The 27,757-nt window shown below is 41.6% G+C and overlaps 1 protein-coding gene across 1 annotated transcript in view; it reads right to left on the bottom strand.

Moving 5' to 3' along the window:
- The window catches only part of vav2 (vav guanine nucleotide exchange factor 2), a 67,561-nt gene that overhangs the window by 28,844 nt on the left and 10,960 nt on the right, over positions 1-27,757 (bottom strand). Inside the window, exon 2 of the mRNA XM_085925974.1 lies at positions 18,643-18,759. Coding sequence (XP_085782100.1) covers positions 18,643-18,759 — 117 coding nt within the window. The remainder of the gene's footprint in view (positions 1-18,642; positions 18,760-27,757) is intronic.

The following is a 27,757-nucleotide window of genomic DNA, read 5'->3' as shown; positions in this document are numbered from 1 at the left end:
GCAGTCTGAAATGGAGCACATCAACAACAAACGCAAAACGCATGTGTGCGAAACAACAATTCTTCACACACTCCTGAGCTCAAACAAAGAGACAATGACACTCCCAATAACGTTAAATCCAGACGTGGAAGAATCTGACAAGTGGTGGTGTCTACCAAGGAGTGGCGGCTACTTGAATCAAAGACTATCAGCGGGCTTTTCAGTCAATGTCCACAGAAATACCTCACAGCAAACCAAGCATGCATGATTTTTGCACCAGCTGTACATTGCGTGCATGGACACAGGTAGAGATCAATAAATAAACACAATAAATAAATCAAGAAATAAATAATAAAAATAAAATAGTGAAAAATGAAAATGAAAAGTAATAAATAAAGAAACTGAATAAATAAGTAAAGAAATGAATAAAAAAACATAAAATAAATAATAAAAAGATTTAAAAAAAATAACTCAATGAAAAAAAAATAGCTACAAATTGTGTGCTTGCAATTAAATAAGCCTTAAGAACTCACAAAAATATCATCTCACTACAAGCTAGACATATAGCTCCAGAATCTGCTGCATTACAACTCGAGTATGAAATCAAATTGTCACTTGGAACTGCGCCATGTTGTTTCTGCTGTTTACGTCGGATAGCAAAAGATCTGTCGGCACATAAATAGTGTTTTATTATAGCGACGCTGCATAATGAAACCCACCGTGAATTTAAGAAGAAGATCAGGCCCCAGTAAACAAAAGACAATGAAAGTCGTCGGAATGGGGATATTTTTTAAGGAATAGTTTTGCCAAAGGAGGGGAAAATGTAAAGGTTACAATTTCTCTTAGTACTTGTCACTATATACAGCCTTAAAAAAGAAGGGAACACCTTTTAAGCAAAATGTGGTCCATCATATCCAAGAATAGAAAACCGGACTGCGCTTTTTATTTGTTATTTTTCCAGCAGGCAGAGTGGCGGACCAAGGTCGCCAAGATTGTGACGAAGCCACTCACTCAGCGATGAATAATGCAAGAGACATAAAAAAGAAAAAAAAAAAAAAAAAAAAAGAAGGCGTCTTTGTGATATACGTGACAAGAGACGGTTCGGGGGTGGGTGGGGAGTCGTCCCTCATTCGGTGTAAATGCACTTCCAGTAATGAGCAGCGGTCAGCTAAAGCAACAACAAAAGAGAATCCAGCCACTGCTCATTCATGGCCTATCAGGTAAATTACAGTATCTGGTAGTTTTGATGAAATGTTTTGGATGCAGTTTTTGTTCCTTCCCCACCATTTGTCTTTTCCTAATAGTTGAACACCTTTCGCATTTATGAGAGTTGATTTTGCATTCTGGAAGAGCAACACATGCGGCACCTCCGAAGGGATCGAAGGTAATTTGTTCAGTTTTACTTTGAAGGATCGAACACGCCTGGAAAGCCGGAGGCACGATTACAATAATGTGATTTACTCTGTCCTTTTTTCTTTCTTCAGAAAAGCTGTCATACAGCCATGGGAAATCATAATATCTCATAAAAAAGACCAAATTGGGTTATCAAAATGTTTTTCAGTCAAAGGTGCCATATTGGCACCACTGGGGACATTTTTTGCTTGGTTCATAATTCCCTTCATTGACTACTGATGGGAATAATGAGGTTGTTTCAATGACACACAGATCTGCCATGGTCAAGGACGTGATGACGATGCATATCTTTGGTCTCACTTTTCATTTAACGGGACATTAATTTAAATGCACCTGAGAAGGAGTGGAAGACGGAGGGATTTGCTTGAGGAACCTTGAATGTACCAAAGAGGTTTTGCTATCACCTCTCATGTCATTTCCTCACTTGATAGCTAAGGTAAACCTGTAGAAGTTTAGATCATGAAAGTTATTGGTTATGGTAAATGAGGAGACTCGTTAGATGCACACAAAAGGTTTTGGGGCACTTGGGGGGCCCCCTCCCCACAAAGCTTCCTGAGAATCTGCAGTGAAATCGTCAAGGGAGAAATAGCGGCTGTTTGTCTTGCTGCGTGACATTTCTGGTCCTTTGAGAAAGCCACAATGCACAGCCAACTTCCCCTGGGCGATGGCATCACAGGATTGAAAGTTTGTGCTTTAATAGGAAGACAGTTGAGAACTGCTGGGGCTTTATAATGATGTGGACCAAAATGCCAATAGAAAGAAAAAAAAGATCTGTTACTTCATTTGGACTTTTTTTTGTGGACCAAGACAATTATTAAAATAACAAGGATGACGTTAATTCCATATTTTGTTGCACACTTAAAGAGTCATCTAACTTTCAAAAAGCCTGGTGTGCCTCTCGGAACGTCTTCGGGGCCCCTTTTAAAATAACAAGTATGACGTTAATTCAATATTTTGTTGCACACTTAAAGAGTCATCTAACTTTCAAAGAGCTTGGTGTACCTCTCGGAACGTCTTCGGGGCTCCTTTTAATTAGCAAACTGTTACAGCTGTGCCTTCTCCAACGTGGTTGTTTCAGGTCATTCGCCAGATGTTCCAAAGAATTTACATCACAGAAGACCACTTCAAAAATCGATTTTGGTCTTTGTCATTATTGGTCTTTTTAGCTGACCCTGTTCATTTTTGCATCTGTGTACATAACTTGATCTGACTTGCCCAAAAGTTGTTTTTTTTCTTATATGTTCAAAGGACATTCTGCCACAAGCTTTGTACACGAGCATCCACAACAGCAAATAAAGGTTTGTACAATGACAGCTGTTTCTAAATGCACTTTTTCCAAAACAAACACACACACAAGTCAGACAATACAAGAAGGGCTTGTTGTGACTCTTAAGCGCACTGCGGTTCTGGGGAGCCTTGGAGGAGCTTGACATATTTGGCATGTCCGAAGACTCGGCAGCACACGCCTGCAGCCCTGGCGCATCCTGAAGAGACATCCCGCGACGGCCAACCCAATAAGGCAAATTCTTTGAATTAGTGTACGCCACCGTCTGCAAGCTTGGCAGCAAACGTAAGCACTGACAAACGTGTTGGTTTTTTTTTTTTAACAGCTGGCGAGATTCTCCCTTCCTTCCACTACGGTGTGTATTTGTATCGGAACGTTTCCCTTCGCATGTGACTAAGGCAGCGGCTTGGGATCCTGTCACGAGACTGATGCCAGCTGTACCAATTGGCATTCCCGCTAAGGCGCCAAATTGGGGTGAAAAAAAAAAAAAGACATCTGTGCCAGTGAGGAAGACAATGGCATTACAAACACGGCTAATCAAGAGAGCAACGACAATAAATCAAGTCTAATCCGCCTTTTGTACAAATCAAGCCGTTCAAGCATATTAACTCCATATCAGAATTTATTTATTTATTTATTTTTTTTAACAGAACATATCCTCATTATGTAAACGATTTTAAATAACATTTGGTTTATTGTGTGCTCCAGTGGAGCACATTCCACGTCTATTGTAGCCCGCAGCTGCAGAAACCTCTCGACTCATGCCCTCCAAATAGTGACTGCAGCTTGAGCAGTTGCAGAGGCGTGCTTAATGAAAGGACGACCTCAACTTCATAGCATTTACCCTCAGGCCATACGGGAGGGAGCCCTTTTCTCGAAGGGAAGCGCGACGTGAAACCAAAAATACGGCTCAACGTTGTAATGCCTGACAAAGATTAAAAATGAATCAAAAGTACACAAGGTTTGACACCTGTGGAATGAAACGTTTGCCCAGAAAAAACAATGAGCCGCATTTCTGTTTGAAAAGATCAAATTGATCAAACAGAGTAGCGGTGAAGAGAATTAAAGAGGGAATGGTGTTGCGGACTCGAAAAAAATCTCAGGATGGACATTTTCAGGATCGCTGCTCGTCTTTTATATCATCTGTCATCTTACATGAAATACGGCGAGTCCATTATTACAATGTAAATGTCCCTGTCAGACAAAAAATGAAAAGGCCGGGGATTATTTTCATCCCACCACGAAATCCCTTCATTGATTTGAGACTAAAATGCAATACAGCAAACATGAGCTGTACATTCAAAAGAGTGACTATCAGAAAACGATCAATTGCTAGATCTACACTGTTGGAAAAGATTTCATTATTGGGAAAGGAAGCAATTGCAAAAGTAATAAACTCGAGATCCGTTCAAACAACTGCCGTGCTCTGAAGCAGCTGAGCTTCAAACTAAATATATCACTCCGGAAACAATTCCATTCCAGAGAAAGGAAAGACATCAGATTTATCACAAAAGTGTTGGATTTTTTAATAACATGCTATGTGAACTGGAAATTATAAATTGGCTGGAGAATGTGAGTGTGAATGCCTTCATTGCCCTGGGACAAACCCAAATCCAGTCCATGGTACTGAAAAAGATGACATCAGACTTCATTAAATCAAGACGGATGGATTTAAAGTGTCTGGGATTTGGATCTGGCAGTCAGAAAAAAAGCCAAAGTGTCAGTCTTGCGATTGAATCCATAGTTTCCGAAAATGAAGTCCATAGCTGCCCCTTTGGTGATCTTTAAATTACTCCATCCATCTTCAATTTGAAGCTTGGGCTAAATTGATTTGCAAAAAAAGTAAATCCATCTGCCTGGACATTAACTTGGACCCACTTCAATTCAACGCCTCTGGTGTCTGCAATTGTTCTGGATTTACCAAAACTACTGACACAGTGTGTACACAATCAAATCAGAAACCTTCAAGCCATGTTATGTACGGGTCATGACATCTGCGTGGGTAGCACATGAGTGGCGATCCAAACTGCCCCAAAGGCTCGTCTGGCCTATGTCCATCTCTGTCTCTTGTCTGTCTATCTTGGCGAATCCTGGCTTCTTTCACCAGGGAGGGGCGTGACATGACAAATCCCTGAAGACACTAGCCAAACAATGTCTTTTAACCAAATTCAACCTAATATCCCATTTGGGATGCACAAGAAGTCTGCATTCAACCAAATATCCCATTTGGGATGCACAAGAAGTCTGCAATGTAGACATTAAGCCACGACTGACCGAGGTTCAATCAAACCATCAAGCTTTTTCATGAAAAAAACTTACGGATGACTTTGCTGATAGCGGGCGAGGCTCTATCTTATTTATTGTGAGGCTACTTCTTCATTTTGATAAGAGAAATGGCTAGCCCGGAGATTTCTGCTTTCTCTTCACTGCCACTCACTTTGGCTGCGAGATTGGAGTCTTATCTGATCTCACAAACATCACGAGGGTCCAGAGGCATAACAACAAGAGGAGACCTAAGCCATAGAGAAACACTACAAACTAAAAATAAGCCATTTATAGTCAAGATATTTACCATGCAATCTTAATTCATTCATTCATTAGCATTACAAAATTGTCTCCAATATGCTTTTGAGCTAAATAAGTTAGACAAATTCTAGTATTATATAAGACTTCATTAAGGCCCTCGGGTAGATCTAGTTCATTTTACACAACTGGAGGTCTATTAATGAGCAAAAAAATCAAAATATAAACTTGACTCATTTGTCCGGAAGGGGTTTTCGCACAGGAGTTACCCGATATTTGTGTTGCCACGATGTCAACGCGATGAGCTCAAGTCACTCTTAAAAGAGTGTAAATGACCTCGTGTGCAAACGAATTGCACCGTGATCCACTGAGTTACACGCACACACACCACACACACCACACACACCACACACACCACACACACCACACACACCACACACACACACACACACACACACACACACACACACACACACACACACACACACACACACACACACACACACACACACACACACACACACACACACAAACACACGCTCGTGCGCCTTTCGGGCGTGCCTCAAGAAATCCACAGAGGGACAACACAGCTTTGTCGTTTTGCCTACGGTTGACTGAGCTGAATGAGCTTGCAAGAGCCTAAAGACATCAGAACCTGTGAATTCCCCAAACATTCTAAACGGACATGAGACAAACGACAATACACAACAATCTCATTTCATCTATATTCAAAAATTGATTTCACAAAAAAAAAAAAGAAGACAGCTAAGGTTCTATTTATTGATGCAATGTTTACGTCTACTGTTTCGCCTACTCGGCATAAATCACTGACATACAAGTGGGCTGCAGAACAGAGTGATGGATGTTACATCCTTTCGTCTTATCACTTTTCACTGGACTCCAAAGAGCCTTTTTTTCCAGTATCGGAAGCTCCCTTTAGGAAGCTACACAGTACCCGACATACATTTCATATTTATACCTTATCATTTTCATTCGACTTCTCCCTCCCATACCGAGAGGGAGAAATTTAGTGATGGAATAAGGAAGGTGTCGCTTAGTGTGAGATAAAGATGCCTGAGTCTGTTCTCCCGAAGGGAGGAGGAGGGGAAAAGGGAAGCTATTTCATTTTCAGGCGCTGGTTGACTAGCTCATATGATGCCGTATTACTATTCCCAATACGGCGGCGTAAAGATGTCACGTTACGGTTTTTGAGCTTTAAAAAGGTTCCAATGTTGAGGTGGGCCAGTGTGTGTCTGCTTCGTTCCGCAGTGACATAATGTTGATCCATTTCCCAGGCGCCATCCAGAGCCAAGATGATGTACCTAATGTAATTCATCAAACCGCATTTTGTCTGATCACATAAGTGCTGTAATTAATTAGATTAGACATACAACCTTCATTAGTAAACGAGCCTTAGAGAGGACGGAGCAAAAAAAAAAATATATCCATATTTAAGATGAACTCATTGGACAGCCAGCTTTGTTTAAACACACACGCGACATTAATGACTCAAGTAAACGAGGGAGATCAACAGACTTGTGGAATCAATAAAATATTCAGCCGCTGTTTGCGCACTTAGCCGAACAATGGAGCCACCCTTGTTGCTTATTCTGAGGAGCACGGGCTTGTTTGTCCATAATGAGCTTCCTCATTACGGTACGGAAGGAAGGATGTGTGATATTGGAGGGCAGGTGAGAAAATGGGTGAGTGTGCGTGTGAGAGAGAGAGAAGTGAGAACAGGATTTAAATGAGCACACATTCACTGGCAGCACAATTTAACACCGCAAATAAGAAAGCTTCAGCGTGATTCGATCACACCATAAGTTGAAGTCAACAAATGTGTTTTGTAGAGTCAACAAATGTACTGCACTACTATATGAAGTCATCAATGACATCATTTGGTGCATTGGCATAATCTATTAAGATCCTAGACAAAGACTGTGTCAAGAAATATGACATACAGAGGCGGCGCTAGAGGAGGGGCCGCGAGGGCACTGCCCCCTCTTGAAATATACAAATGCAGATTGTCTGTAAACATAACAGAAACTTAAAAAAAAAATGATTTAAAATTGTTGTTTTTCTTTTAAAAAAAAAAAGGAGGGGCCATCTTTTTTTGGGGGGGGTAAGAGATATTCTTTGTCACCCCATGGCCCCCCAAGGGAGACAAATCCTAGCTCCGCCACTGATTACAAAGCCCAAATCGATACAGATTCATTTGGTGCATCATGAAATCAACCATGATGGTATCTGTAGTTAAATATGATATAAAAAGAAAACATTCATGGGATTTAACGGTTGTAAATAAAAGCTTGACTTTTAGGTCTTGGTGGCTCGAGAGTGGGATGGGGCAAAACAGCAATCAAATTAATCATGAAACTTAACAGACCATAACTATCTTGCTTGGCTGACTTTAATTCCGTCCATTTGCATTGACTGGCGCGCTCTTCTAATTTGCAAGCATTCTAGAGTTGACACATTCACTGTCCATTTAATAGGAACAACCAGTTCCTATTTATAGTCACGCGTGAATTTCATGCGGGAAATTGAGCATGTTCCTCAATTTACAACATTTTTAGGTTTTTATGTGCGACCACAGCAATGGCACGTAAACCGTTTGACGTTTTGCAATATTTAAAGGGGTAATAAGGAAATTGATACAGGAAGATTTGTATTCGTCATTGAAATCAAATGAAAAAAGTTTAGCATCTGGGGAGTTTTTGTTTTCTTGACTCACCATCCATTGGCTGACCTCCAGCTGTCTGATGAATCATCCTGATGTGTTTTGTCTGCTAAGAGATGACGCGATGCCGCATTAACCTCGCCGCAGCTGACGTCAGTGACTCAAAAGCGCTCCAGTAAAACTCAACTCACGTTTTTTTTAATTATCTTCGATGTACACCAAAAGCTTAAAAGTCCTTCTTATCTGAACTGGGTAGGGAAGAAAAAGAAATTATAACGATGAAATTACAGGATGTTAATCAAACTATGCTTTGTTTTCCCCCCTTTCATTATTATTTCAAAATATAATTCAATTCAAAAAAGGGCAATTTAATGATAAAAATCCAAAGCGTAATTTGATTTTTAAAAAAAATCTGAATATTAGCAGCTGTTCCAACACATTCCAAATGAACACTTTTTTTCCCCATGGGCAAGACAAAGCAAAATGATGTCTATTTCATTTTTTTTAAATTTTTTTTTATTACCCACCTATTTCTCTTATGATTAAAGTTTAAAAAAAAAAAAAAAAAATCAAACAAGTGCACAGACAAGATTACAAGGATTTTCCTATTTTCATCAAAGTATTAGAAGTGAGGGATAAATCAAAGTGGGCTGGATCTGCACCATCAAGCTAATCTCTTAATACCTTTGCACAAAACCTGTCCTGAGTGATATTAAAGGATGGCTCAGAAGCGCTGATCCACATAGACACCATTTAGAACAACGTCAGGGGAGATAATGAGGCGTGCATCAAAACACGACTCGGGTTCATTTCTCTCCAGTCACGTTGAGTCCTCTTCTCTTATTAGCTTGCATTAATGACCGGGCCTTACTGCGGCAGTCACAAACGCTTTTGTTCACAGCGTGCGATAACATCCAGCCCGCCACCTCCGCTTTCATTACAGTTCAAACCAAAAACAACAAAAAATTCCCCTCCAATACATTTTCCAGTGGTTGAAAATATGGCCTTCATTTGTGGTGGGAATGAGATAAAGACAGAGAAGCTTTGTAGAGAAACTGCCCTGAAGGGGCGTTTGACTGCCTTAAAGAGATTGATCAGCTGCAGACTGTTAGCGGTTCGGATTTGAGTCGCGACTGATGAATCATGATATTATCTCAGAAATTTGCACCGATATGAGATGGCAAAGGCAAGTCGTAAAAATAACATAAAAAAAATACAACTAGCAGCATAACAAGAGGAATCAGGCCTTTAAATTGTTACTGTCTGTGTCTCAAAGTTTTAGCATCAAATAAACCAGCCGCTATGAATATTTCACATAATAAACTAGAACTTGTCAATTCTGCCCTTCTAAACTCCAAATCTGAATACGTCTACCTCCGGATACCGGAAAGACGCAAAATCGATAAATCACCCTGAATCGTCTTTTCGTTTGAAAACTTGGCACTAATTAGAAGACGGAATATGTCGGAGGCTCAAACTACGTAATCTCCTCAAACACCTGACTGACTCAATGTGATATTTGAATGGTTTGCATCTTAATCTCGAGATTTACCAATTACTAAACTAACGCAATTATCGCAACATTCGCTAAGACACAATTTGTTATCACGGGCGCACGCATACAAATCGTCTCTCTGATTAAATACAAATAAGCCTCGCAAAAGACTTTAAGCGGGTCATGTTTGTATTTGTTTGTGCGCCAGCCCATGTTGAACAACCCCGTACAATATTTGTTTTACGGCTGTATTAGCCTAATTGGCCACATTCTTATCGTCTATTTACAAGGCTATTGAAGTGTCGAAACCAATCAGAATGGCGACGGGTAAGATGGAAGAAGCGGCAGCCATAAAAGCTGCTTGGATTTCTCTCTCTACAGACACTGTGAGGAAGTTTCGCTTCCAGCAATTAGAATTTTATGATCATAACACTTTTGAGCACATCGTGATGTCGGCATTATTTCGGAGTAAATCTCTTGACGTGCCGGGACAAGCCCCTGGGCAAGCAGAATTATTCCATCAGTACATTTTATGTTGAAAAACTATATAATGCCGTTGTGGTCCTAAAATGCAAAATATAAACACCTTGAGATAAGAGTTTCACTTGACCGTGATTCACTTCTAACTCAAAACACCCATTTTGAGACAAACGGCAACGCCCATTCATCCATTCATGTCTCGACCTTATATTCAGAATCTTCTGGAAGGAGCCAGATGGCCCGCTTTCATAGCAAGAAACAGAAATGATCACATCTTTTCTCGAGGCATCAAATTAAAGCCCGTCATTGATTTACACTTTATAGTCCAGCACGGATGGTGAATTCCTTTCTGGAGGACAGATATAAAATAAACAAAAACAAATGCTGCCACTGTGCTGAGGTTAAGCCCGAGGTTATTACTTCACAGGAGGATATTTCTATTCATCTTTGCCGGGAGGAGGACGGCGGACACAAACATCGGCTCGCACACAATCCTAAATCGGCACGCACGCAGATGAGAAAAGACCTGGCCTATATTTGTCATCTCAAAGATCCCAAGGCGTATAATCGAATCAATATTTAAATGACAGACTTCATAAGCAGAATGGGTTTTCACCTCGGTCAAAAAAAGAATTCCCTGAGACACTGCAATGCATCAGAAAACGCACGTTATGACCACTGCTGACTGCAGCAAGTATCCAAAAACCTTCCAGGAGAAATCTGTTCAGGTAATTAACGAACAATTATCACCGTAACGGCTTTGTGACAGCAAATCCTTTTTCAGTCTCATTAAAAAGGGGTCTACCTGCCATCCTGTGATTACATCTATGTGCGCTAACAGTCTAAAGGCGAGTCTTAACGGCATAGCCTTTGCCACCGTTCTCAGCCTCATTATCCTCCAGAATTAGAAGGCCAATTACAGGGCATTAGCTTGACAGCAGGATAGCCACCATTAGCTTACACATAAAACTCACCACCCAGCTAGCTAGAAACAAACAAACAGTCGGATACTGGATGTTTTTCGTTAGCCAATAAGCTTTACTGAGTATCCAATAATGTGGCTGGACATAAAAAAAGATGGAAAGGATGAAAACTTTTGTGTGTTTGTTTTTTTTTTTTTTAAGGCAGATGTTCCTTCTGTGGTTTGGGATTGAACTCCCTGAGACTATATTTCAGAACTGCAGTTAGCTTAATCAAAGATGGGGATAAACAAAGTAACAAAGAGCAGATTCTGGCAGTAGGAGAGGTCAATGATGGCAGCCAAAGTCTTCATTAAATCCTGACTTCCAGGAAGAGATGGTGTGGGGGAGGTGTATTAGAAAAAAAAAACGACACCGGGTAGCCATGTCCCCTGGGAGCAGTATTATTAGACGGACAGATGAGGCGAACAAAGGATAATGTGACTGCTCTGGTAAGATGAGGTCACGGCATAGACAACAAAGGCGTCCCAAGGCAGGATGAAGACGCTGGCTTCAAAGTCGGCATCCAAAGATTACTTTAATGCGATCTTTGCCCTCTGAATCACTGAGCGTTCGAATCATTCCGTGTCACGTTGGAGGCAGATTCAAAATTTTGTCTTGATGTTTAAGATGCTGATTTATTTCAGACCAGTGTCCCAGCTGGGATAGGTTTTATGTATGTGTGTGTCCATGTGTGTCAGGGTGTGTGTGTTGTTTGGTTGCCTCTATTACCTCTGCATTTGACGGGCAATTTGCCTACAAGGTTCCCCTTTTTTTGCCCACTGTCAGCTGGGACAGACCCCCCCCCCCCCTTCCATGGCCTTTCAAGGGATAAGTGGTTTTAGAGATGAATGGACGGATGGATGGACAAACACATAAGGACTGAAATTGTTGTTGAGCGCCATAATAATGAGGGCAATTACCAAAACCAAAATAAGCAGTTGCAAATGACAAATCGTCTGGAACAATATTGTGTCTAAAGATTACGTATACTCAATTATTAAAAGTTGATTCTACCACCAAACAATATTGACGCGTAAATGGGTTGCTGGTGTAATTATTTAGTCATTTTTTTATTATGACAAACTATTTGAATACATTAACAAAAAAATAATTCATCCACCAATTCACCCTTATATTTATTTTATAGTTATATTTATTTATAGACTGTGTTACATTTACATCCTAGGAAATATTATATATATATATATATATATATATATATATAGAATAAATGAAAAAATATAAATACAAAATAAATATATCATAAAATGTAAAAATTATAAATACACTATAAAAAATTAATATATAAATATGATAGTACTGCTTGTATACAATAACAATCTAGCAAATAACTCCATCAATAACATAAAAAATAATTTTGAAAGGACTCTTAGCCAGCAAGTATTAGTGGGCTGTTGCGTAAGCGACCCCTGAGTCCCTCCATGCGTTCTGTTACAGTCAAATCATTTGTGCTGTCAGGTCTTATCAGTAATCTGTCAGAGTAATCATAAAAAAAATTCAATGATTTTTTTTTCCTCATGACTGCCCACAGAGACGGCTCACTAGTGCCAAAAATTAGCTTGCATCCATCTTGATGTAAATGGGGGGCTGCCTTTCTACCCACCAATTTTGTCTCTCTCCATTCACAGCAACCGAGTTGTGCTAATGTGTTGCGGCAGATAAAGTTGTATCGCCGTGGATCGAGCACTGATGTGGCCCGGGCCAATCGAGCCGCTTTGTGTCTGTGTAGTTTATGTCGGAGAGACTGTAAAAAAAAAAAAAAAAAAAAAAAAAAAGAAAGAATTGGTGCCTGCCTGTCATGGACTGATAAATGATTCCCATTGAAATATCTCTATTAAATCTGCCTTTATCAGGAGAAGAAGAAAAAAAAAAAGCCTTTTCAGCCACGTCATTAGCATTGCAATTTATGAGACAGCTCCCGAGCTCGACAAAATCGACCCCCTCGTGTACCTGGCTAATTCAAACCAGATTAGTGGAAATTAGGTAGGGCGGGTATTAATAATGCATCGGACTGGGATGGCTTCGCTTACTGCTGTTTCATAAATCCACTTCTGGGTATGATGTACTCTCTTTTGTGTTGTTTTTTTGATGCGTCAGATGATTTTAAATGAAACAACAGCCACAAATATTACGACTCAGCATTTGAGAGGAAGGAAGCTCCATTTTTTGTTTTCTACACAATTAAACTGCGGATTGGCAATTTGTAATCTCTGCCACGACGGTTCAGTTTTGAGTGAGATTGAAGATACCTTTCAGGAATGTTAGGATGAAGCTGATATGATGCGCTACGATTTGCGCACGGGAAGAAAAACAGTCTTCGGATAAAATGGACAACGATTTGTGACTCATTATGCAACTGCAGCCGGGAACGGAGGGGGGGGGGGGGGGAGTCTCTGCTAACCCAGACGATGCTAAAAGCCAAAAGCATTTGACCTTAAAATGGAGGGATGGCAAAGGGCTCCAACGGGATTAAAATGTTCCTTCCCAAAAGGAGGCAAATACAGGACAGGAGTATAAATAACAAGCGGGCCGTCCCCATCCTGCAGGAAGGGCAACATCCTGTTTAGCTCTCGTGTGACAACATCAAAAAAATAACAATCATAATAGGATTTGTAAATAAGTCACAACAGAACATCCTCTCCCCGAGAGAGCTTTGGTCTTCTTACATGACATGACGGAAACAAAAAAAAAAAAAAAAGATCCTCAGACGGCAGCTTGGCGAGCAATCGCACACACTCGTGTGACTTTTGGGAACTTTCCGAGTGCGATGGCCCCGGCCACAGCCGCGGGGTGCGATGCTTATTGGATTATATATCTCACAGTAATACAAAAAGTTGCTTTTGAGGTCAGGAGCCCGGGGTAGAAGAAAGGAAGAGAAGCTGAGATTTAGAACCTGCTGTCTTTTGTTGTCGTCACTAAGGTCACTGCGATGAATTTCGGAGAAGAAAATTCGGGCCTCAAAATAACTATATTGAGGTTTTCCCAGTAACCTACACTGCGCCACACAACGGCGAAATAAATATACATTCCCCAAAACATGAGTGACATGCTAAGCGACACGTTATCATTTCCAAAGAGAGCAAACACAGCTGCTAATTTATCAATTTCCCGCTAATTACAGTCCATTACAAGCGTTCCTCCACATTTTCCAAAGGACCGCAAACAAGCACTGCTGCCGAATGTCTGTGGCCATCGCTGTCTCTTGTGAATGGCCGCTTCCACCGTTATGAAAGCGATCCAGTGTGATGAGTGGGCCGCGCGTGTGTGCGTGTGTGCGGACGTCTGGGCAGTTTTAAAAACCACACGCACAACCGCCGGACTGTTCTCGACAGGGTGGAAACATGCTGTACCAGGAAAGCCCGAGTGTGCTAGCAGACTAACAAAGTACCCACTGTGTGTATGTGTGTGTGTGTGTGTGTGTGTGTGTGTGTGTGTGTGTGTGTGTGTGTGCACCACTCGGTTAAACACCCTCGGTTGTCCGTATTGCCGCATTTCTGCAGGTGCGGACGGTTTACTCGGTCGGTAATGTTGTTCACAGCTTGCCGCCTTTTGCTGAGCCGGGGCAAGGCCCAAGTTAACAATGTTTCCTTTTTGGAGAGGAAACTGGAGCACAACCACAACCAGAGTTATTTTAAGTCCTGTAATGGTCTGACCTCAAAGTATTCTGGGCTAATGATTAAAAAAAAAAAAAAAAAAGACTTTGGGGATTTTTTTTTTTTTTTTTTAAAGTTCCTCAGTCTTGCAAGTTTGCTGTGAACGTATTGAGAGGGTCAGTATGATTGCAAAACTACAAAATGATACATGACACACAAATGTGGATGTATAGCTAGTCCTCTGATGGGAAGAGTGAGTGAGTGAGCGTAGGCGTGCTGTGCGTGGCATTTAGCGAGCTAGCCTCCCGGCCACGCTCTTTCATCACAAAGGGCGACTGGCGTGTGCCCAAGCTAAAAGCCTCTTCATTGCTGGAGATGTGACTGTCCTTTTAAGGGTTCTGTCACTTTTCTTAGATAGTTCAGAGAAAAAGGCACACCCAATTATTAGGAACACTCGTGTACATCTTCATACTTGATCCGCTTGTCGTTTCTATTTGACTCCTCTTCAGGTTTTTCTCCTCACATCTCGCTCCTTTGAGGGAGGATCCAGCGGGAAACTAATTTCCCTTCCCTGTCTTGGTCCATCCCCTCCCCTCCTCCTCTATCCGTCTGTGTCAATCTTTCAGCCTGATCTCCATAATGCCGTTTCTGGCAGGAGGGGCTGGATATGCATTGTCCAGGGCGAGGCTGGAGCAGTGGGATGATGAGCAGGTATGGCTACTCGCCCAACCTCGACTGGCAATTTTGGCTGACAGCGCAGCATGTAAGGCACACAGTCAGAGGTTGTGGAAACTGTCAGAGAGAGTCAGTCATCAAACTCCCAAAATGTTCCCACCCATTGTGCTTTGATTATCTTAATCCACATTATTTTATTCTTTAACGTATTATTTTTCCCTCTTTTAAAAAATTCAGATCAGTCTGATAATATTTAGGTAAGAAATAATAAATATATAACTTTCTTTAACATATTTTTTTCATTATATAATTTTGTATTCCGAATGTTCTGATAATATTTTGGTAATGAATGATAAATACAGAAGTTAACATATAATAAATAAGAACACTAAATGCAATATGTCCTTGATTGTTTCCGTCTTGTTTGCTGGTGGTTGGTGCCGCAGCACCTCACCAGGGAGGCATCAGAGAAAAAATGCCCAAGGCTCCTCAATCGCTCCCTATTGTTGTGGTGGAGCACCTGCTACAAAATAATTAGGTCATATCTCAGTCAGTCACGCAAGTGTCACAATCGATGTCTCTTTATCCTTTATTAGTTTTCTGAGGTGATGTTTACAAATGCTAGTGGGGAAAGTTTGAACTTTAGCCACACATTAGGTAATCCGCTCTACCGCCCGACACGTGGGGAAATTAATGACGAGGAGCACGGAGGAGGACCTCAATTATGTGTCCACTGCAGGGGGGGTGTTAATAACGTAATAAGGAGCCTGACTGCAAGCCTTTATTGATAATTGAATTACATTACGTCAAGCGCAACGCTCCACAGGGGGAGGGGCAATCTTAATTGCATTGTGGAACATCAAAATCAATCTCAAATGATCAATGACGAAAACATTTGGGGATCCGAACTAAACTCCGTCCGTCATCCTTCTCTGAAAGCGTTGCTGCAACGTTCTATGATGCTTTCCGGCAGTAATGAGAATATCATGTCATCCATTCAGTTTAATTTCCATTTTATAGCCCTTTCATCGACTCAAGCCGAGACTTGATGGCCCGTGGCTCAGAGCGAGAGGTGCCGGGTTGTGTACGTGTGTCCATCTGCCACCCTCCAGCATTGAGATGTGCCCCATCTCCATGAACACATTTAATGGCAGCCCTGACGGTGCGCTCAATGATCCGATTGACTTCGGTGGTTATTTCCACTTCTCTGGTCACAAGCATCTGACACTGTGACTTTTGTTTAATTCCATTGCTACAATTGTGAGACTCTTAGCATCATATCTCTACCAGCTTTGAACCAAAACTGAAAATCCGACGGATTGCTCAGCAACCACCTGTGTCTACATGAATTGCCGTAACAAGCTGTGGGGATAATGAGGTCATGGGAGATAGAGATAGAAGGGGGGGGGGGAGTATAAGCACAGAAGGGAGAGGAAGTCGCCATTTATAATTCATGTCAAATGAATTATCATCAGTACTGTGGCATTTGAATGAATTATTGATCATGTCTAGGAAGAACTTGCAGTCGGGGGTCCTGATGGACGTAAGAGGGCAGAGTAAGCCGACACTAAAGTGTCTGCTGGCGCTAGAAGGATGTCTACCCAGTAGCTAATGAAGATTTAGTTGGTCTGATGAGATTCCCGTCGTACTGCGAGCGGTACGTTCCAGATATTGGCCGTGCTGGATAGGGATACTGAGTGACTAGGTTTTTTTTTTTTTGTTACAGAGAACAGGACGGAAATGAAAGGAGCGAGGTTCTGTTTGGAAACGATTAGGAGAAGCAGAAGGAGTAATCAAACATTTCCAATCACACTAGCCTCGCATGGTGGTGGCTTTCCCTGCCTCTAGCTTTGTCTTAGCCCGACTCGGAGTGGGTGTGAGATGAATGAGTGAGGAGCAGTGGAGATCAAGTGATGATGAAGAAGAGATGAATGGGGGAAGTAATTTGGTGGCAATAATCAATTCCAACATTTTCCTACATCCTCGTGCCGATTTGGAAGGAACTGACCATTTGTATTTATTAAGTTTTATTTATTTTGATTTATTTAATTTTTATTTTGTTGGAGCTTCGCATTGAATAAGTACACTTAAATGGACCTTCACAACCAAGTCTTAAAATGAAAATTTCCAAATATAGCACTCTCTAACTAAGCCGGGGAACTCTGACAGGAAGTTACCTTCCCTCTCCGGGTTCCAGAAGAAAATTACCAAACTGTTGATAGATGGCTAACAGGTGCAAGGCTAATTATGCTAATCACGGCAACAGCCAAATAAACTGATTGCCGTGTTCATTTAAATGACAGCAATGTTCCTTCGGTGGCTAATTAAAATAGGTTGGGAGAACGGGAAACGAGGCGGCTGGGTTTGGATGAAAGGGGGGTGTTTAAATAAAAATGTTCTCTGGGGTCTCCTGTAATACGCTGCATTTCATTGGTTTAATGATGTCATAATGAATTTGTAATGATGGGGGCTGGCTTAGGATGGAGAAAACGTAGCAAGGTGATACCAGACAATATTCGCTCGTTAGGGGTCCGGGAAGGCTCCGATTCGATCCCACGGGAAGCGGCAATTGCAATTTTTGCAAGTTGACCCAAATCTAGTCATCATTAGAGTAAAAGATGGTGAACAGAGACCAGGAGACGTGAACTCTGACGCCCACTGTTGAAGTATTAAAAAGGGGAACCGGAGCTAGCTGATTATTGTTTGGAGATGATTGTGCTATAAAGCCATCATTGTGTCTTCTCCTCACAGTCCTGCTCGCATAACTTACTTCCAGATCAGTAAAATCCAGAATATGGAAAACAAGGATGCGTTTGAAAAAGATGGCTATCATCACATTGCTTGCCACAAAAGGTAACAAAAGAAGAAAGACAAACATTTAACATGCTATCCGAGTCATTTCCTCAATTTAAATTTAAGTCACATTAGTTGGGATGGACTCAGTTCGATATATGAAAATGCGATGTTTGGCTTTAATGAAAAATCAATGGTGAGACAAGCCCGCCACCAGCGAGACCAAACAAAAGCAATTTCCAAATTGACGTACGGAAGCCCGATGTGATTGATTCTGACTGCTCTTTGATTTTAATACCATTCACTGTGAGCTCATTGACTGCCAAGCGTCGTCTTGTGGTTTATCTACAAACTGCCAAGACCCCTTGTCTGCTTTTTCTTTCTCTTCCAGTTTATTTATCAGGCTTTTCGTCACGCCAGGATGGAAATGTTTTATGATATTAGACAACTCACTGAAATGAGGAGATAAGAGGCTTATACTTGTAATTAATCACGGTGCAATCTTTATGGAGATGGCACCTCTGGAGAAGTGGAATCCAAATTTGTAGAGCCTCGTCTGACACGAATTGAATTAACTTTCATACCGCACGAGAAACATAATAATCAGTCATCAAAATCAATTTAGCATCACAATCTTTGCTTTAACTAGAACCTAAATGAATGTTACAAACCACAAGAAAATTGCGCCCTAGGCCTGTCTTGCGCAAGCATCTGGATACGTAAACGTTAAAAAATGCACTCACCTTGCCAAAGTCTCTGACATCAAAGAGGTCGAAAGGGTCAAACAGCTCACTGTTCCGCAGGCCAAATTTGTCATGGCAGATCTTGAGGAATGTCCGGATGTTCTTCAGACAAAGGAACTAGAAAAGACAGACAATTCAGATTAATTGGTTGGTGTGATTTGCTGTTGTGTCATTCATTCATTTTTTTATGTTATGTTATGCTATGCTATGCTATGCTATGTTATGTTATGTTATGTTATGTTATGTTATGTTATGTTATGTTATATGTTATGAACTTCAGAGCAAACAGACCAATGAAAAAAACAAAATGCTTCCTCCTAGACTGCCGAGAAGTTTCATCAAAACACCTTCCTGAATTTTGCACTTGGATTCAATGAGTAAAGCTACAAGCAGCTTTGGTCATCACGACTCATGCTGGGTTTAGTGCCCGCATGCTTTTCACACAGCAACCATTGCACCAGGTGAAGTATGCTCCGGAGCATCAAGCGTTGAAAAAAAAAAAATTCACAATGTTCTCATTTCAACCTTCCGGCAAGCTTAATGAGATGCAAGGCTTCCTGTTGTTCCAATTGACCAAGTGAGACATCTTACGTGTCAGCTCGCTGAACTAATTAGTTTTCATAGTTTGAACCGAGAAACATATTCAAGTCAAGCTAAAGCGCGGCTTTCGTCTGATACCAGATCTGGATTCCCGGATTTTGCCGGATTTTAGCGGGCCACACCTGAGAGACTCGCTGATTCATTCTCATTCAAGTGTGCACGTCTGCTCAGTGCCAGTGTCACGGATGAAGACACCACGAGAGATCCGCCTCCTACGCCGCTAAAAACAAACGTGATTGGTTGGCCGTGGGACTGACATTTGCGGTTCAGTGGCAAAGGTTATCGAGTCTGTGAATCCTCACCTGCAGTGGGGGGGTTGTTCCAACACGTATATGAAAGGGTAACATTTGCTGAAGAGAAGAATAATGTGTCTGACATTCTAATGCATGTTTAGAGATAAGAGCAGAAAAGCAGCCGGGAGAATTGCTATGATCTGACTGGCGGGAAGGAAAAAAAAAATGTCAAAAAAACTGCGGGCAAGTGAGAAGGTACATTATATTGTAAAAGAAGTTGAAAGCGCCTCCAGACACTATAAAATCAGCGGAGACTTTTTGGGTTTGGAAACTACAGATTGGATCACGGCTGCAATACTATTTAAATTTAGTCCATTAATCCAGTAGCGAGCACTTTTTGGTTTGGAGCCACATTGTAAAACAGCCATTCGTGGTTTTTTACGTGTTACAATAAAATTCAATTGCAAATTAGAAAAGTGAGCAGGTGTTTTATTCTTTTTTTTTTTGTGGGTTTTTAGATTATTAACTCATTTTGTGGCCTTTTTTTTTTTTTTTACCTGTTTGTATGGTGAATCCAAACAAAGACAGATAAGTACAGATGGTAGAATGTTGCCATGGGAGCCGATATCAAGCAGGAGAAGTTTTTCATTTAAACGACTGCTTTAAAAAAAATGACACTGCTAACAACAAGAAAAAAAAAAAACGTCTTCAGAGACGCCCACCTGTCAGCCACCTTCACGACAACAATTGATATCACAAAACAGAGACTGCTCCAGCAGAAGTCAAAAAATAGAAGCAGTCTGGGACTACTGCAACAACAACAAAAATCTGTTTTTCCTTAAACTGACACAAAAACGCACACCTACTCCCAAAAGTATGATAAATTGTGCCACAAGTCTGTTTGAGGACTAAGATGACTGACTGAGATGATCAAATCCCGCCCAACCTGCTTCCAGGTCAGCCAGATCTCGAAGTCCGTCAAGAGAAAAGGCCCTGCTCCGGCAAATTGGAGGAGACGATGCATGAATAATTCATGGCAAAGCATGCAAATGTGTTAATCTTACCTATTAGCCCTAAAAGCCTGTAAGCAGCCGAGGATCGACCACACTTTTAAGTCTTGTACAACAAGCAGAAGACAAAGCCCAACCAGCTCATTAGCGAGGTGTTAAAATATGCCCTTTAAATAGGACACTTGCATTTTTTTTTTTGTGGTGGGGTTAATCTCCGTTACAGAAGAAGATAAATCATCTGAGAGGATGAACTCCAAAGGTGTTGACCACTGTGATGACGACATTATTAAATTAGGTCCACTTTCACCTTTTCTTGGGTCACTCGAAGAAAATAAAGTCAGATACGCATATTGGGTTGTGGCTGAAAACCAAAACTTCTTGGGAGAGAAAAGCTTTGTGAAACTTTATGTCTCGAAGATACAGATCCCCGACTGCGGGTCGGATAATTAAATTTTTGTTTGAGAACACCGACAGAGTAGATCCGCATTTGCAGTATGAACGATGACTTTAAATGGCCGCCATTAGTGCTGAGCCAAGGGTTGAGACTGAACATTTAGATCTAATTAATTACCCCACCAAAATCGACCACATCCAGATTAAGACTCTTTACTTTGGCTGTGCAATTAGATTTTAAATAATGCAACAAAGGACAAAAAGAAAAAGGGAGTTAATGACAAAGGTGAAAAAGGAAATATTCAATACGATTAACGACAGCAGAACATTTCAATCCAGGCGTGTCTGGATATGGTTGGAACTGTTTGGTCTGGGAATCTGCTTCTTGGCAATAACTTGTTTGACATTCATGGAGGTGATCCAAAACCATTTTACAAATGATTTAAGGTCATAAAACAGCTCCAATGAAAGCTGCTGTGCGTGTACATAAACCCCCACCCCACCCTGACCCCCAGCTACCATCCACGCTTATACAAATCGGTGTATCCAAGCAACAGGCTTCCACGACTAAAGTGAGAAATTTTCACTCGGGTCCATCCAACACCGAAGGCTTGATGAATGTAGGAAGGTCCGCAGAGACAGCCATGGATCAATGGCCAGGTAATTTATGGCATCAGACAACAGAGTCGAAGACTACATTCATCTTTTTCCCTAGTGACTTTCCCTCGCCGGTTAAACTTGGCAATCCTCTCATGTGAAATGTTACTGCTCACTTTTCTCTACATAAATCCTTCAAGATCAAATATGCACGCGAGACATTACGGTGACAAAGATCGCAACTGGGCACAGCGTGGCGGTGACACACGTATGAGTCAAGCATGAGTTAGCTCCTTGACTGATAACCCTTGGGGATTTCCCTACACAAATATTTCTCTGTGCTAAATGGCCGAGGGGGCTGATTGGACACCGTAGAACGGGTTGACGAGTAACATGAACCCGAAAGCAAAGACACGGATCATGACACTCCCACTTGGCCCATTAGCTAATGTAAGCAAAATTCTGATCCAAAGCTCAAATGCCAAGAGGGACAATGAGTACATTATTAGCACAGGTTGCCTTACCTTTGTTTTAAGGAGCCATTATGTACAGCTCTGAGCTCTTGATGGCCGTGATTATCTCCAAGGTGACTAATGCTATTAACACGGAGAGCAGACGATTAATTACCCAAGTTGCACTGGGGGCCACTTTAATCAGCATTGCTGCAGCCCGGATGAACATTCAATCATCACATATACAGCCACCGCCTCCAAAAAAAAAAAAATCTACACATCTAATTACATTACCCTGCCCAAGATAAATAATTTCATTTTCCAGCATTAATGGAAACTCTAACTAGTACAAGTGAAGCTCCAGACTTATCCAAGCATCATCCTTGACAAATATGATTAACTTAAAACCGCAACACAACTGTAGCAGATGAAGTCAGACAGAAAAAAATGGAAGCAAGTTGTACAGCACGCCTAAGGAAGCAGTATTATATCCTGTGTTGATATATTTCAAGGTTTTATGAAGAAATGCACTCGCTCATGATTAAAACAGGGCTTGGGTTCTCGGAGTCGGTCGGGAGAGCATTTTTATGGCATGCTCATAACGATTGGAGGCTTTGGGGCATTGTAGGCCATTTTAGAAGCAAGACCTACCTGGCATTCAAACTTTCTGGCTACAGTATATAATACATCATGAAAGCTATGTGGCATCGGTGTCAAACATAAGGCCTGTGGGCCGGATACGGTCCGCAATATCATTTTATACGGCCCCTAAAATACTGTCCACGCATCCTTCTATATTTACAAACTATGATCTGGGCTCAACCCGGCTTGACCTCGACATCAAGCAGTACAAAAGCTTATCTTTTTTAAAAGACAGTAAAAGCGTAGAGCAGAGGCGGCTGAAAAAAAGAAAGAGATACTGAGAGCTTTGTCAGGCGGATATAGATGCAATAGAGCGAAGGCCGGGATCAAACGTCCACTTTCTGCCAGTAATCCACCTAGAGAGGGAGGGCGGGAAGGTGGGAGATGGCAACAGCGGGGAGTATTCCAGAAGAAAAGAGGAAAAATGTGGACTGGTTGTTGCTTAGACAAGCTAAAAGACCTTTGCAGTAGGAAATCAGCCTACCTTTTTTCTACTCATTTGGCTTAGAGATGTTTGTCTGTTTTTTTAGATAGTAGATACCAGGGTAACACTACAGAGACCAAATTTCTGAACTGGAATTATTTGCTGAAACAATTCCATCATTTAAGCCAGTGTCTATGATCTGAAATAAATTCATACACTCTCCAGCAGAAGATCCCAAAACGCCGACATCAGCAGCCAAGCGAAGCTCTGAGATATGATTGCCAGATCATCCCGTAGGACAGAGGTGAGACTCAAAGAGGCAAAAACAGCTTGATAGACCTTTTCTCCTCTCCCCTTCTTTCTCCCACGCGCTTGGACTCCGCCTGCAGCACCTCTTTAAAAATAGGAGGCTGAAAAAAAGCTGTCACTCTGGATTTAGCCTACTTTCCAACGTGGCCATTAATTTCAAAGCAGATGGCAAAAAAAAAAAAAAAAGATGGAGTGGAGGGGGGGGGGGGGGCAGGGGACTCTACACGACTGTTGAATAACAAAGTGGAGATTGGTGACCAATGAAAAAAGGCTTGGCCATTATTTGAAAGCACATTATCGTCTTTATGAAGGTGATATTTCCGAGGAGTTTATCGCTACTAAGAGTGAGCGTGACACTAAAGTCATCAAATGGAGGTTATAAACTAGCAGACATTGGCTGATGAATACTGGAGGTTATCATATTTTTCCTCGTGGTATGTATCATGTGTCATCGTACCCTACTAAACCTTTCCAACGGGAATTTAGAGGTGACATGTCCGGAATTAAACCATGAAACAAAACAAAAAAGGCCGACCGGACTACAATGTTGTAAAAACAGGTTGCAATAAACAGCAGTGCCATAAAAAAAAAAAATTTGACAACCCCACGTGGCGCTAATAAAGCCGTTAGCCTATAAAGCCTATAAGATGTGAGATGAAGCAATCTCCTCATCTGGAAACGGTAATTAATTAACATGCCGGCGCCTCGCAGGTTAAGATAATGCACGCTATCATATCACAAACAAGGCATCCTCAAGGACGACCATTAATCATGACATCAGCCGTCATGATCGGCGTCCTTGAGGCGTTTCTCAAACGCCTTTTGAATTCAAATCCAACAAAAATAAAAACCTTATAGAAAAAGTTAACACGCTGACTAGAAGAAAATGCAAATAAAAGCCAGCTAATATCTTTGGATAGCTACACACTTGACTTGGATACAATTCCTGCAACATGCAGCCCCGAAGGCAACGGCATTCTTTAATGACTCAATAGAATGGTCGATAGAGCAGGCGAACGTATACTCAGGTGAGCTGAGCTGGCATGCCCAACACAAAGCTTGCTTTATAGCTCTCAGTGTGATAGTTAATGGAGCAGAACCTGAGGTAGAATACTGGCAAATGATCACCTCTACAGTTCAAAGGAGAGGTCCATGACATTTGCGTCGGCATAAAAACTACATCGTAAAAAGGTCCGGAGTAAATGTGGAGAAGTTTTGTATGGACGTACAATTGAAAGGGATTCTGCAATCCAGATCGGTGCTTTATTTCGGAATAATGGTCTCGTTGTAGCAGGCAAAGGCTGCACAAAAAAGGTTTTGTCCCGTCTCGCTTGGCTCTGATGTCGCTTGGTATGAAGCAAGACAGCCACAGGCCATATGTAGCTGACAAAATAAGCGTGCGCTGCAACGTACCAAAATAGCTATTGACAAAGAATGTGCTACGAGAGTGCAAATTCCTCAAAGGAAGTTGGAACTTTGCCAAAACGTACAAGTTCAGGCAAGGAAATGTCCGTTTTTAAATCCTGACATCTACTATGAGTTGGATTGAGTGTGTCTGCCTGGTATTTAAATCAAAAGATAATTAGAAAGAAATCAACAATTCAGGTTAAGGATCTGGCTCACCAAAACTCCAAAACCTACACCAGTTCAAATAAATCTTTGACGTCTATAGCCGGCAATGGCAGCGAGTGAGTTATTATTTCCGATCGGGTAAATGAGACTGAAAATTACATTTTTTCTTTGGTGAAGCACAGAACGACAAGAACATTAAGAGCAAAACTACTACAGGGACTTTTGGCAAAACAAGTAGTGGTGTCGGCACCGCTTAACAGCGGGATTTTCTATTCGCTCATAAAGGTGTTGCGCTAGTAATAAGAGGGCCTGGCTATTACAAAGGCTTTTCCTCTACAGGAGGCAAATGATTATTAGGCATATCCTACTGTCCGTCCATCTATCACGCGGCAGGGAGTGAAACATTAAGGCCAAGCAATGTCCACTTAGGTGAAGATACTAAAGTAGACTAACATAGAATGTCTGAAGTGCTAAGGGAGAGCAAGAGGAGACTCTATTCGCTTTGGGTGGCTGTAGTTTAAGTTACAGGATTTGCGTCTGCCAACTTTTTTTCTTTTATCTTCCAGCAAATAAGCATTGCCAGTTCATATTTTGGACATATGTTTGGGATTCTTTGATGTAAAGTGCTGCGCAATTTGAGAGCTTGGCTTCAGCATTGCTCATATTCTTGGTGGTACGTTGTTTTATTCGTTTTGAATAGTGGCTCCTGGGTACCGTGGCGATCCAGCACAAGCATATTACAAAACAGCATGGTGGCGCAGCATTTACGGCGGGAAATTACACATTAAGCCGCTGTGTCCCATAAGATAATTATTCAATTACACTTTCATTGCATTTTGATGATGCAATTTTGCTTGAAAGTGAATCTCGATGGCTGTTAGGAACAGGGCATTAACAGATGGAACTTAGGGCCATGTAAATTAAATAAGATATGTGGTGGGCGAGCTTTGGAGTCGATCACCGACGCCATCGTAGGCTTTGAACAGACCCGGAACTATAAAATGCCTTCCTTGATGACAGCGTCTCAGAAAGTCGAATCGATTTGTAAAACTTTCAAAGCGAGCTCTGCACTTAAGCCTTGACTGTGCATGTTTGTGCGATGTTGCCATAAATCCATTCCACTCTTTCAAGCGACCGCTCCCCAGATATCTGGATTTTGCCGAGCTTTATAGAACAGACTCTTTGCTATCAAGTCTACTTATCAGCCTGTCACACTGGACGGTGAAGATAAATCTAGCCAATTAAAATTTAAATTGCTGGCTGCACTGCCGTGACTTGACTTCTTTCTGTGCGGAATTCGAGTCTCTCGAGTAGACCGCTTCAGTCAGAAGCGACAATCGGCAAAGATTAGACACGGTCAGGGTTAGGTGGGGCGGTGTCGAGCCGCTCGGTCATTGAATTGAGAGAATAAAAATATTTAGGATTCAGTTGGTTTAAACAAAGACGTCGACACGTGCCTTACTTGCTCGCTGCCGTGTCTCTATTCAAACGGGTCGATCAATAGCAATAGATCGAACCCGAGGGCTGCAATCACTGTTATCAGTGCACATATTGACAAGTTGGTGGATCACCAGCATGTGCAACCGACTCAAACCCAAAAGTCCACATTATCAACCAGTTCCAGATAAAGAACTGTTTTTCCTTCCTCCCCTGTGGCGTTTAAATAATTTGTCCTACTCTTGTCATCTGCACCAAAAAGCCTCTCCAGCGGCAACCGGTCCATGCGGCACAAAGCGGGCTCTGTCCTCGGACCATGCAAACGAGCAGATAAGCGAGGCGTGATAATCGTGCAGGATTTTGATGATGCAAAGAACCTGGCACAAAACCCCCCCACACTGGCTCAGGCCCACGTGAAGCAAGAGATATGGTGACGATCAAGTCTCAGAGGTGGACTGGAGAGATGTGATAATAGAGAGGCCACACCCTGGAAGAACAAATGTAAAATGTAGAGAGGGCTTCGGCTTTGTGTTCAAATCGCTCTTCAACTCCAAAGCGTCAATGTGGTCCACGACACACTGTGCTGCAGATCGCTCGGATGCAGCAAATGCTAATTGTAAACACGACGAGTGTCGTCGCCACGGTGACGGTCGCTGGAGTAGTCTGCTCAGAGCGTGACTGCTTGTATGGAAACCTCAATTTAAACAGGCAAAATTGTCAGCATGAACTCCCTGATCTCATCAGTGCACAGAACAAATACGGAGCGAGTTCTACCGACTTGCCTGGCAGTAATTCCAGATCTTTCTATTACAAACTAAGCTGTATGTAAATATGTTGGAATATGCTCCAAAAAATTTTTTTAAAATAACAATTAAATAAAAATAACCAAAATAAAATAATACATCAATAAAAATAAAATATATATATATGTGTTGCACATGTGTGCTGATCCCTGAAGTTAATAATCCGAATCAGACTTTTCCAGTGCCCTCAGCCGCAGATGGGGGCTTTCCCAGAGCGAATAAGCCAATGCAAGCTTTTTTTTACAGCCATGCTTTAATGTTCACACTGCATTTCACCATCAGAGGCCAAGACATGAAGTCATTTATGGGATTTCCTTGTGCTCTTTGACTGAAGAGGAAAAGACCTCCCTGCCCTTATAATAAACAGCATTCTATCCAGACTTCCTTTGTGTCCGCGCAGCACTACAGGAACAGTCAGCAACTTCGTAAAGCGGCTATTTACGCCTTCCGTAACAATAGCTACAATCTGGCTTCTATTAACTCCTTCACTGCCATTGACAAAAATAGACGTCAAAGATTCATTTTAATTGGGTCAAATGAGTTCAATTGTATTGTACTGCTATGAAACATAACCTCACCTCTTGGTTCAAGACTTTATATTCCGATACTTTATATACGACCAAGAATCCGTCTCCTACAAAAT

This window comes from Syngnathus leptorhynchus, chromosome 12 (assembly GCF_054491065.1).
Source record: "Syngnathus leptorhynchus isolate UIUO chromosome 12, UIUO_Slep, whole genome shotgun sequence".
Classification (NCBI taxonomy): Eukaryota; Metazoa; Chordata; class Actinopteri; order Syngnathiformes; family Syngnathidae; genus Syngnathus; species Syngnathus leptorhynchus.
Note: the sequence above shows the minus strand (reverse complement) of the source record. Positions and strands in the feature narration are given on the sequence as shown.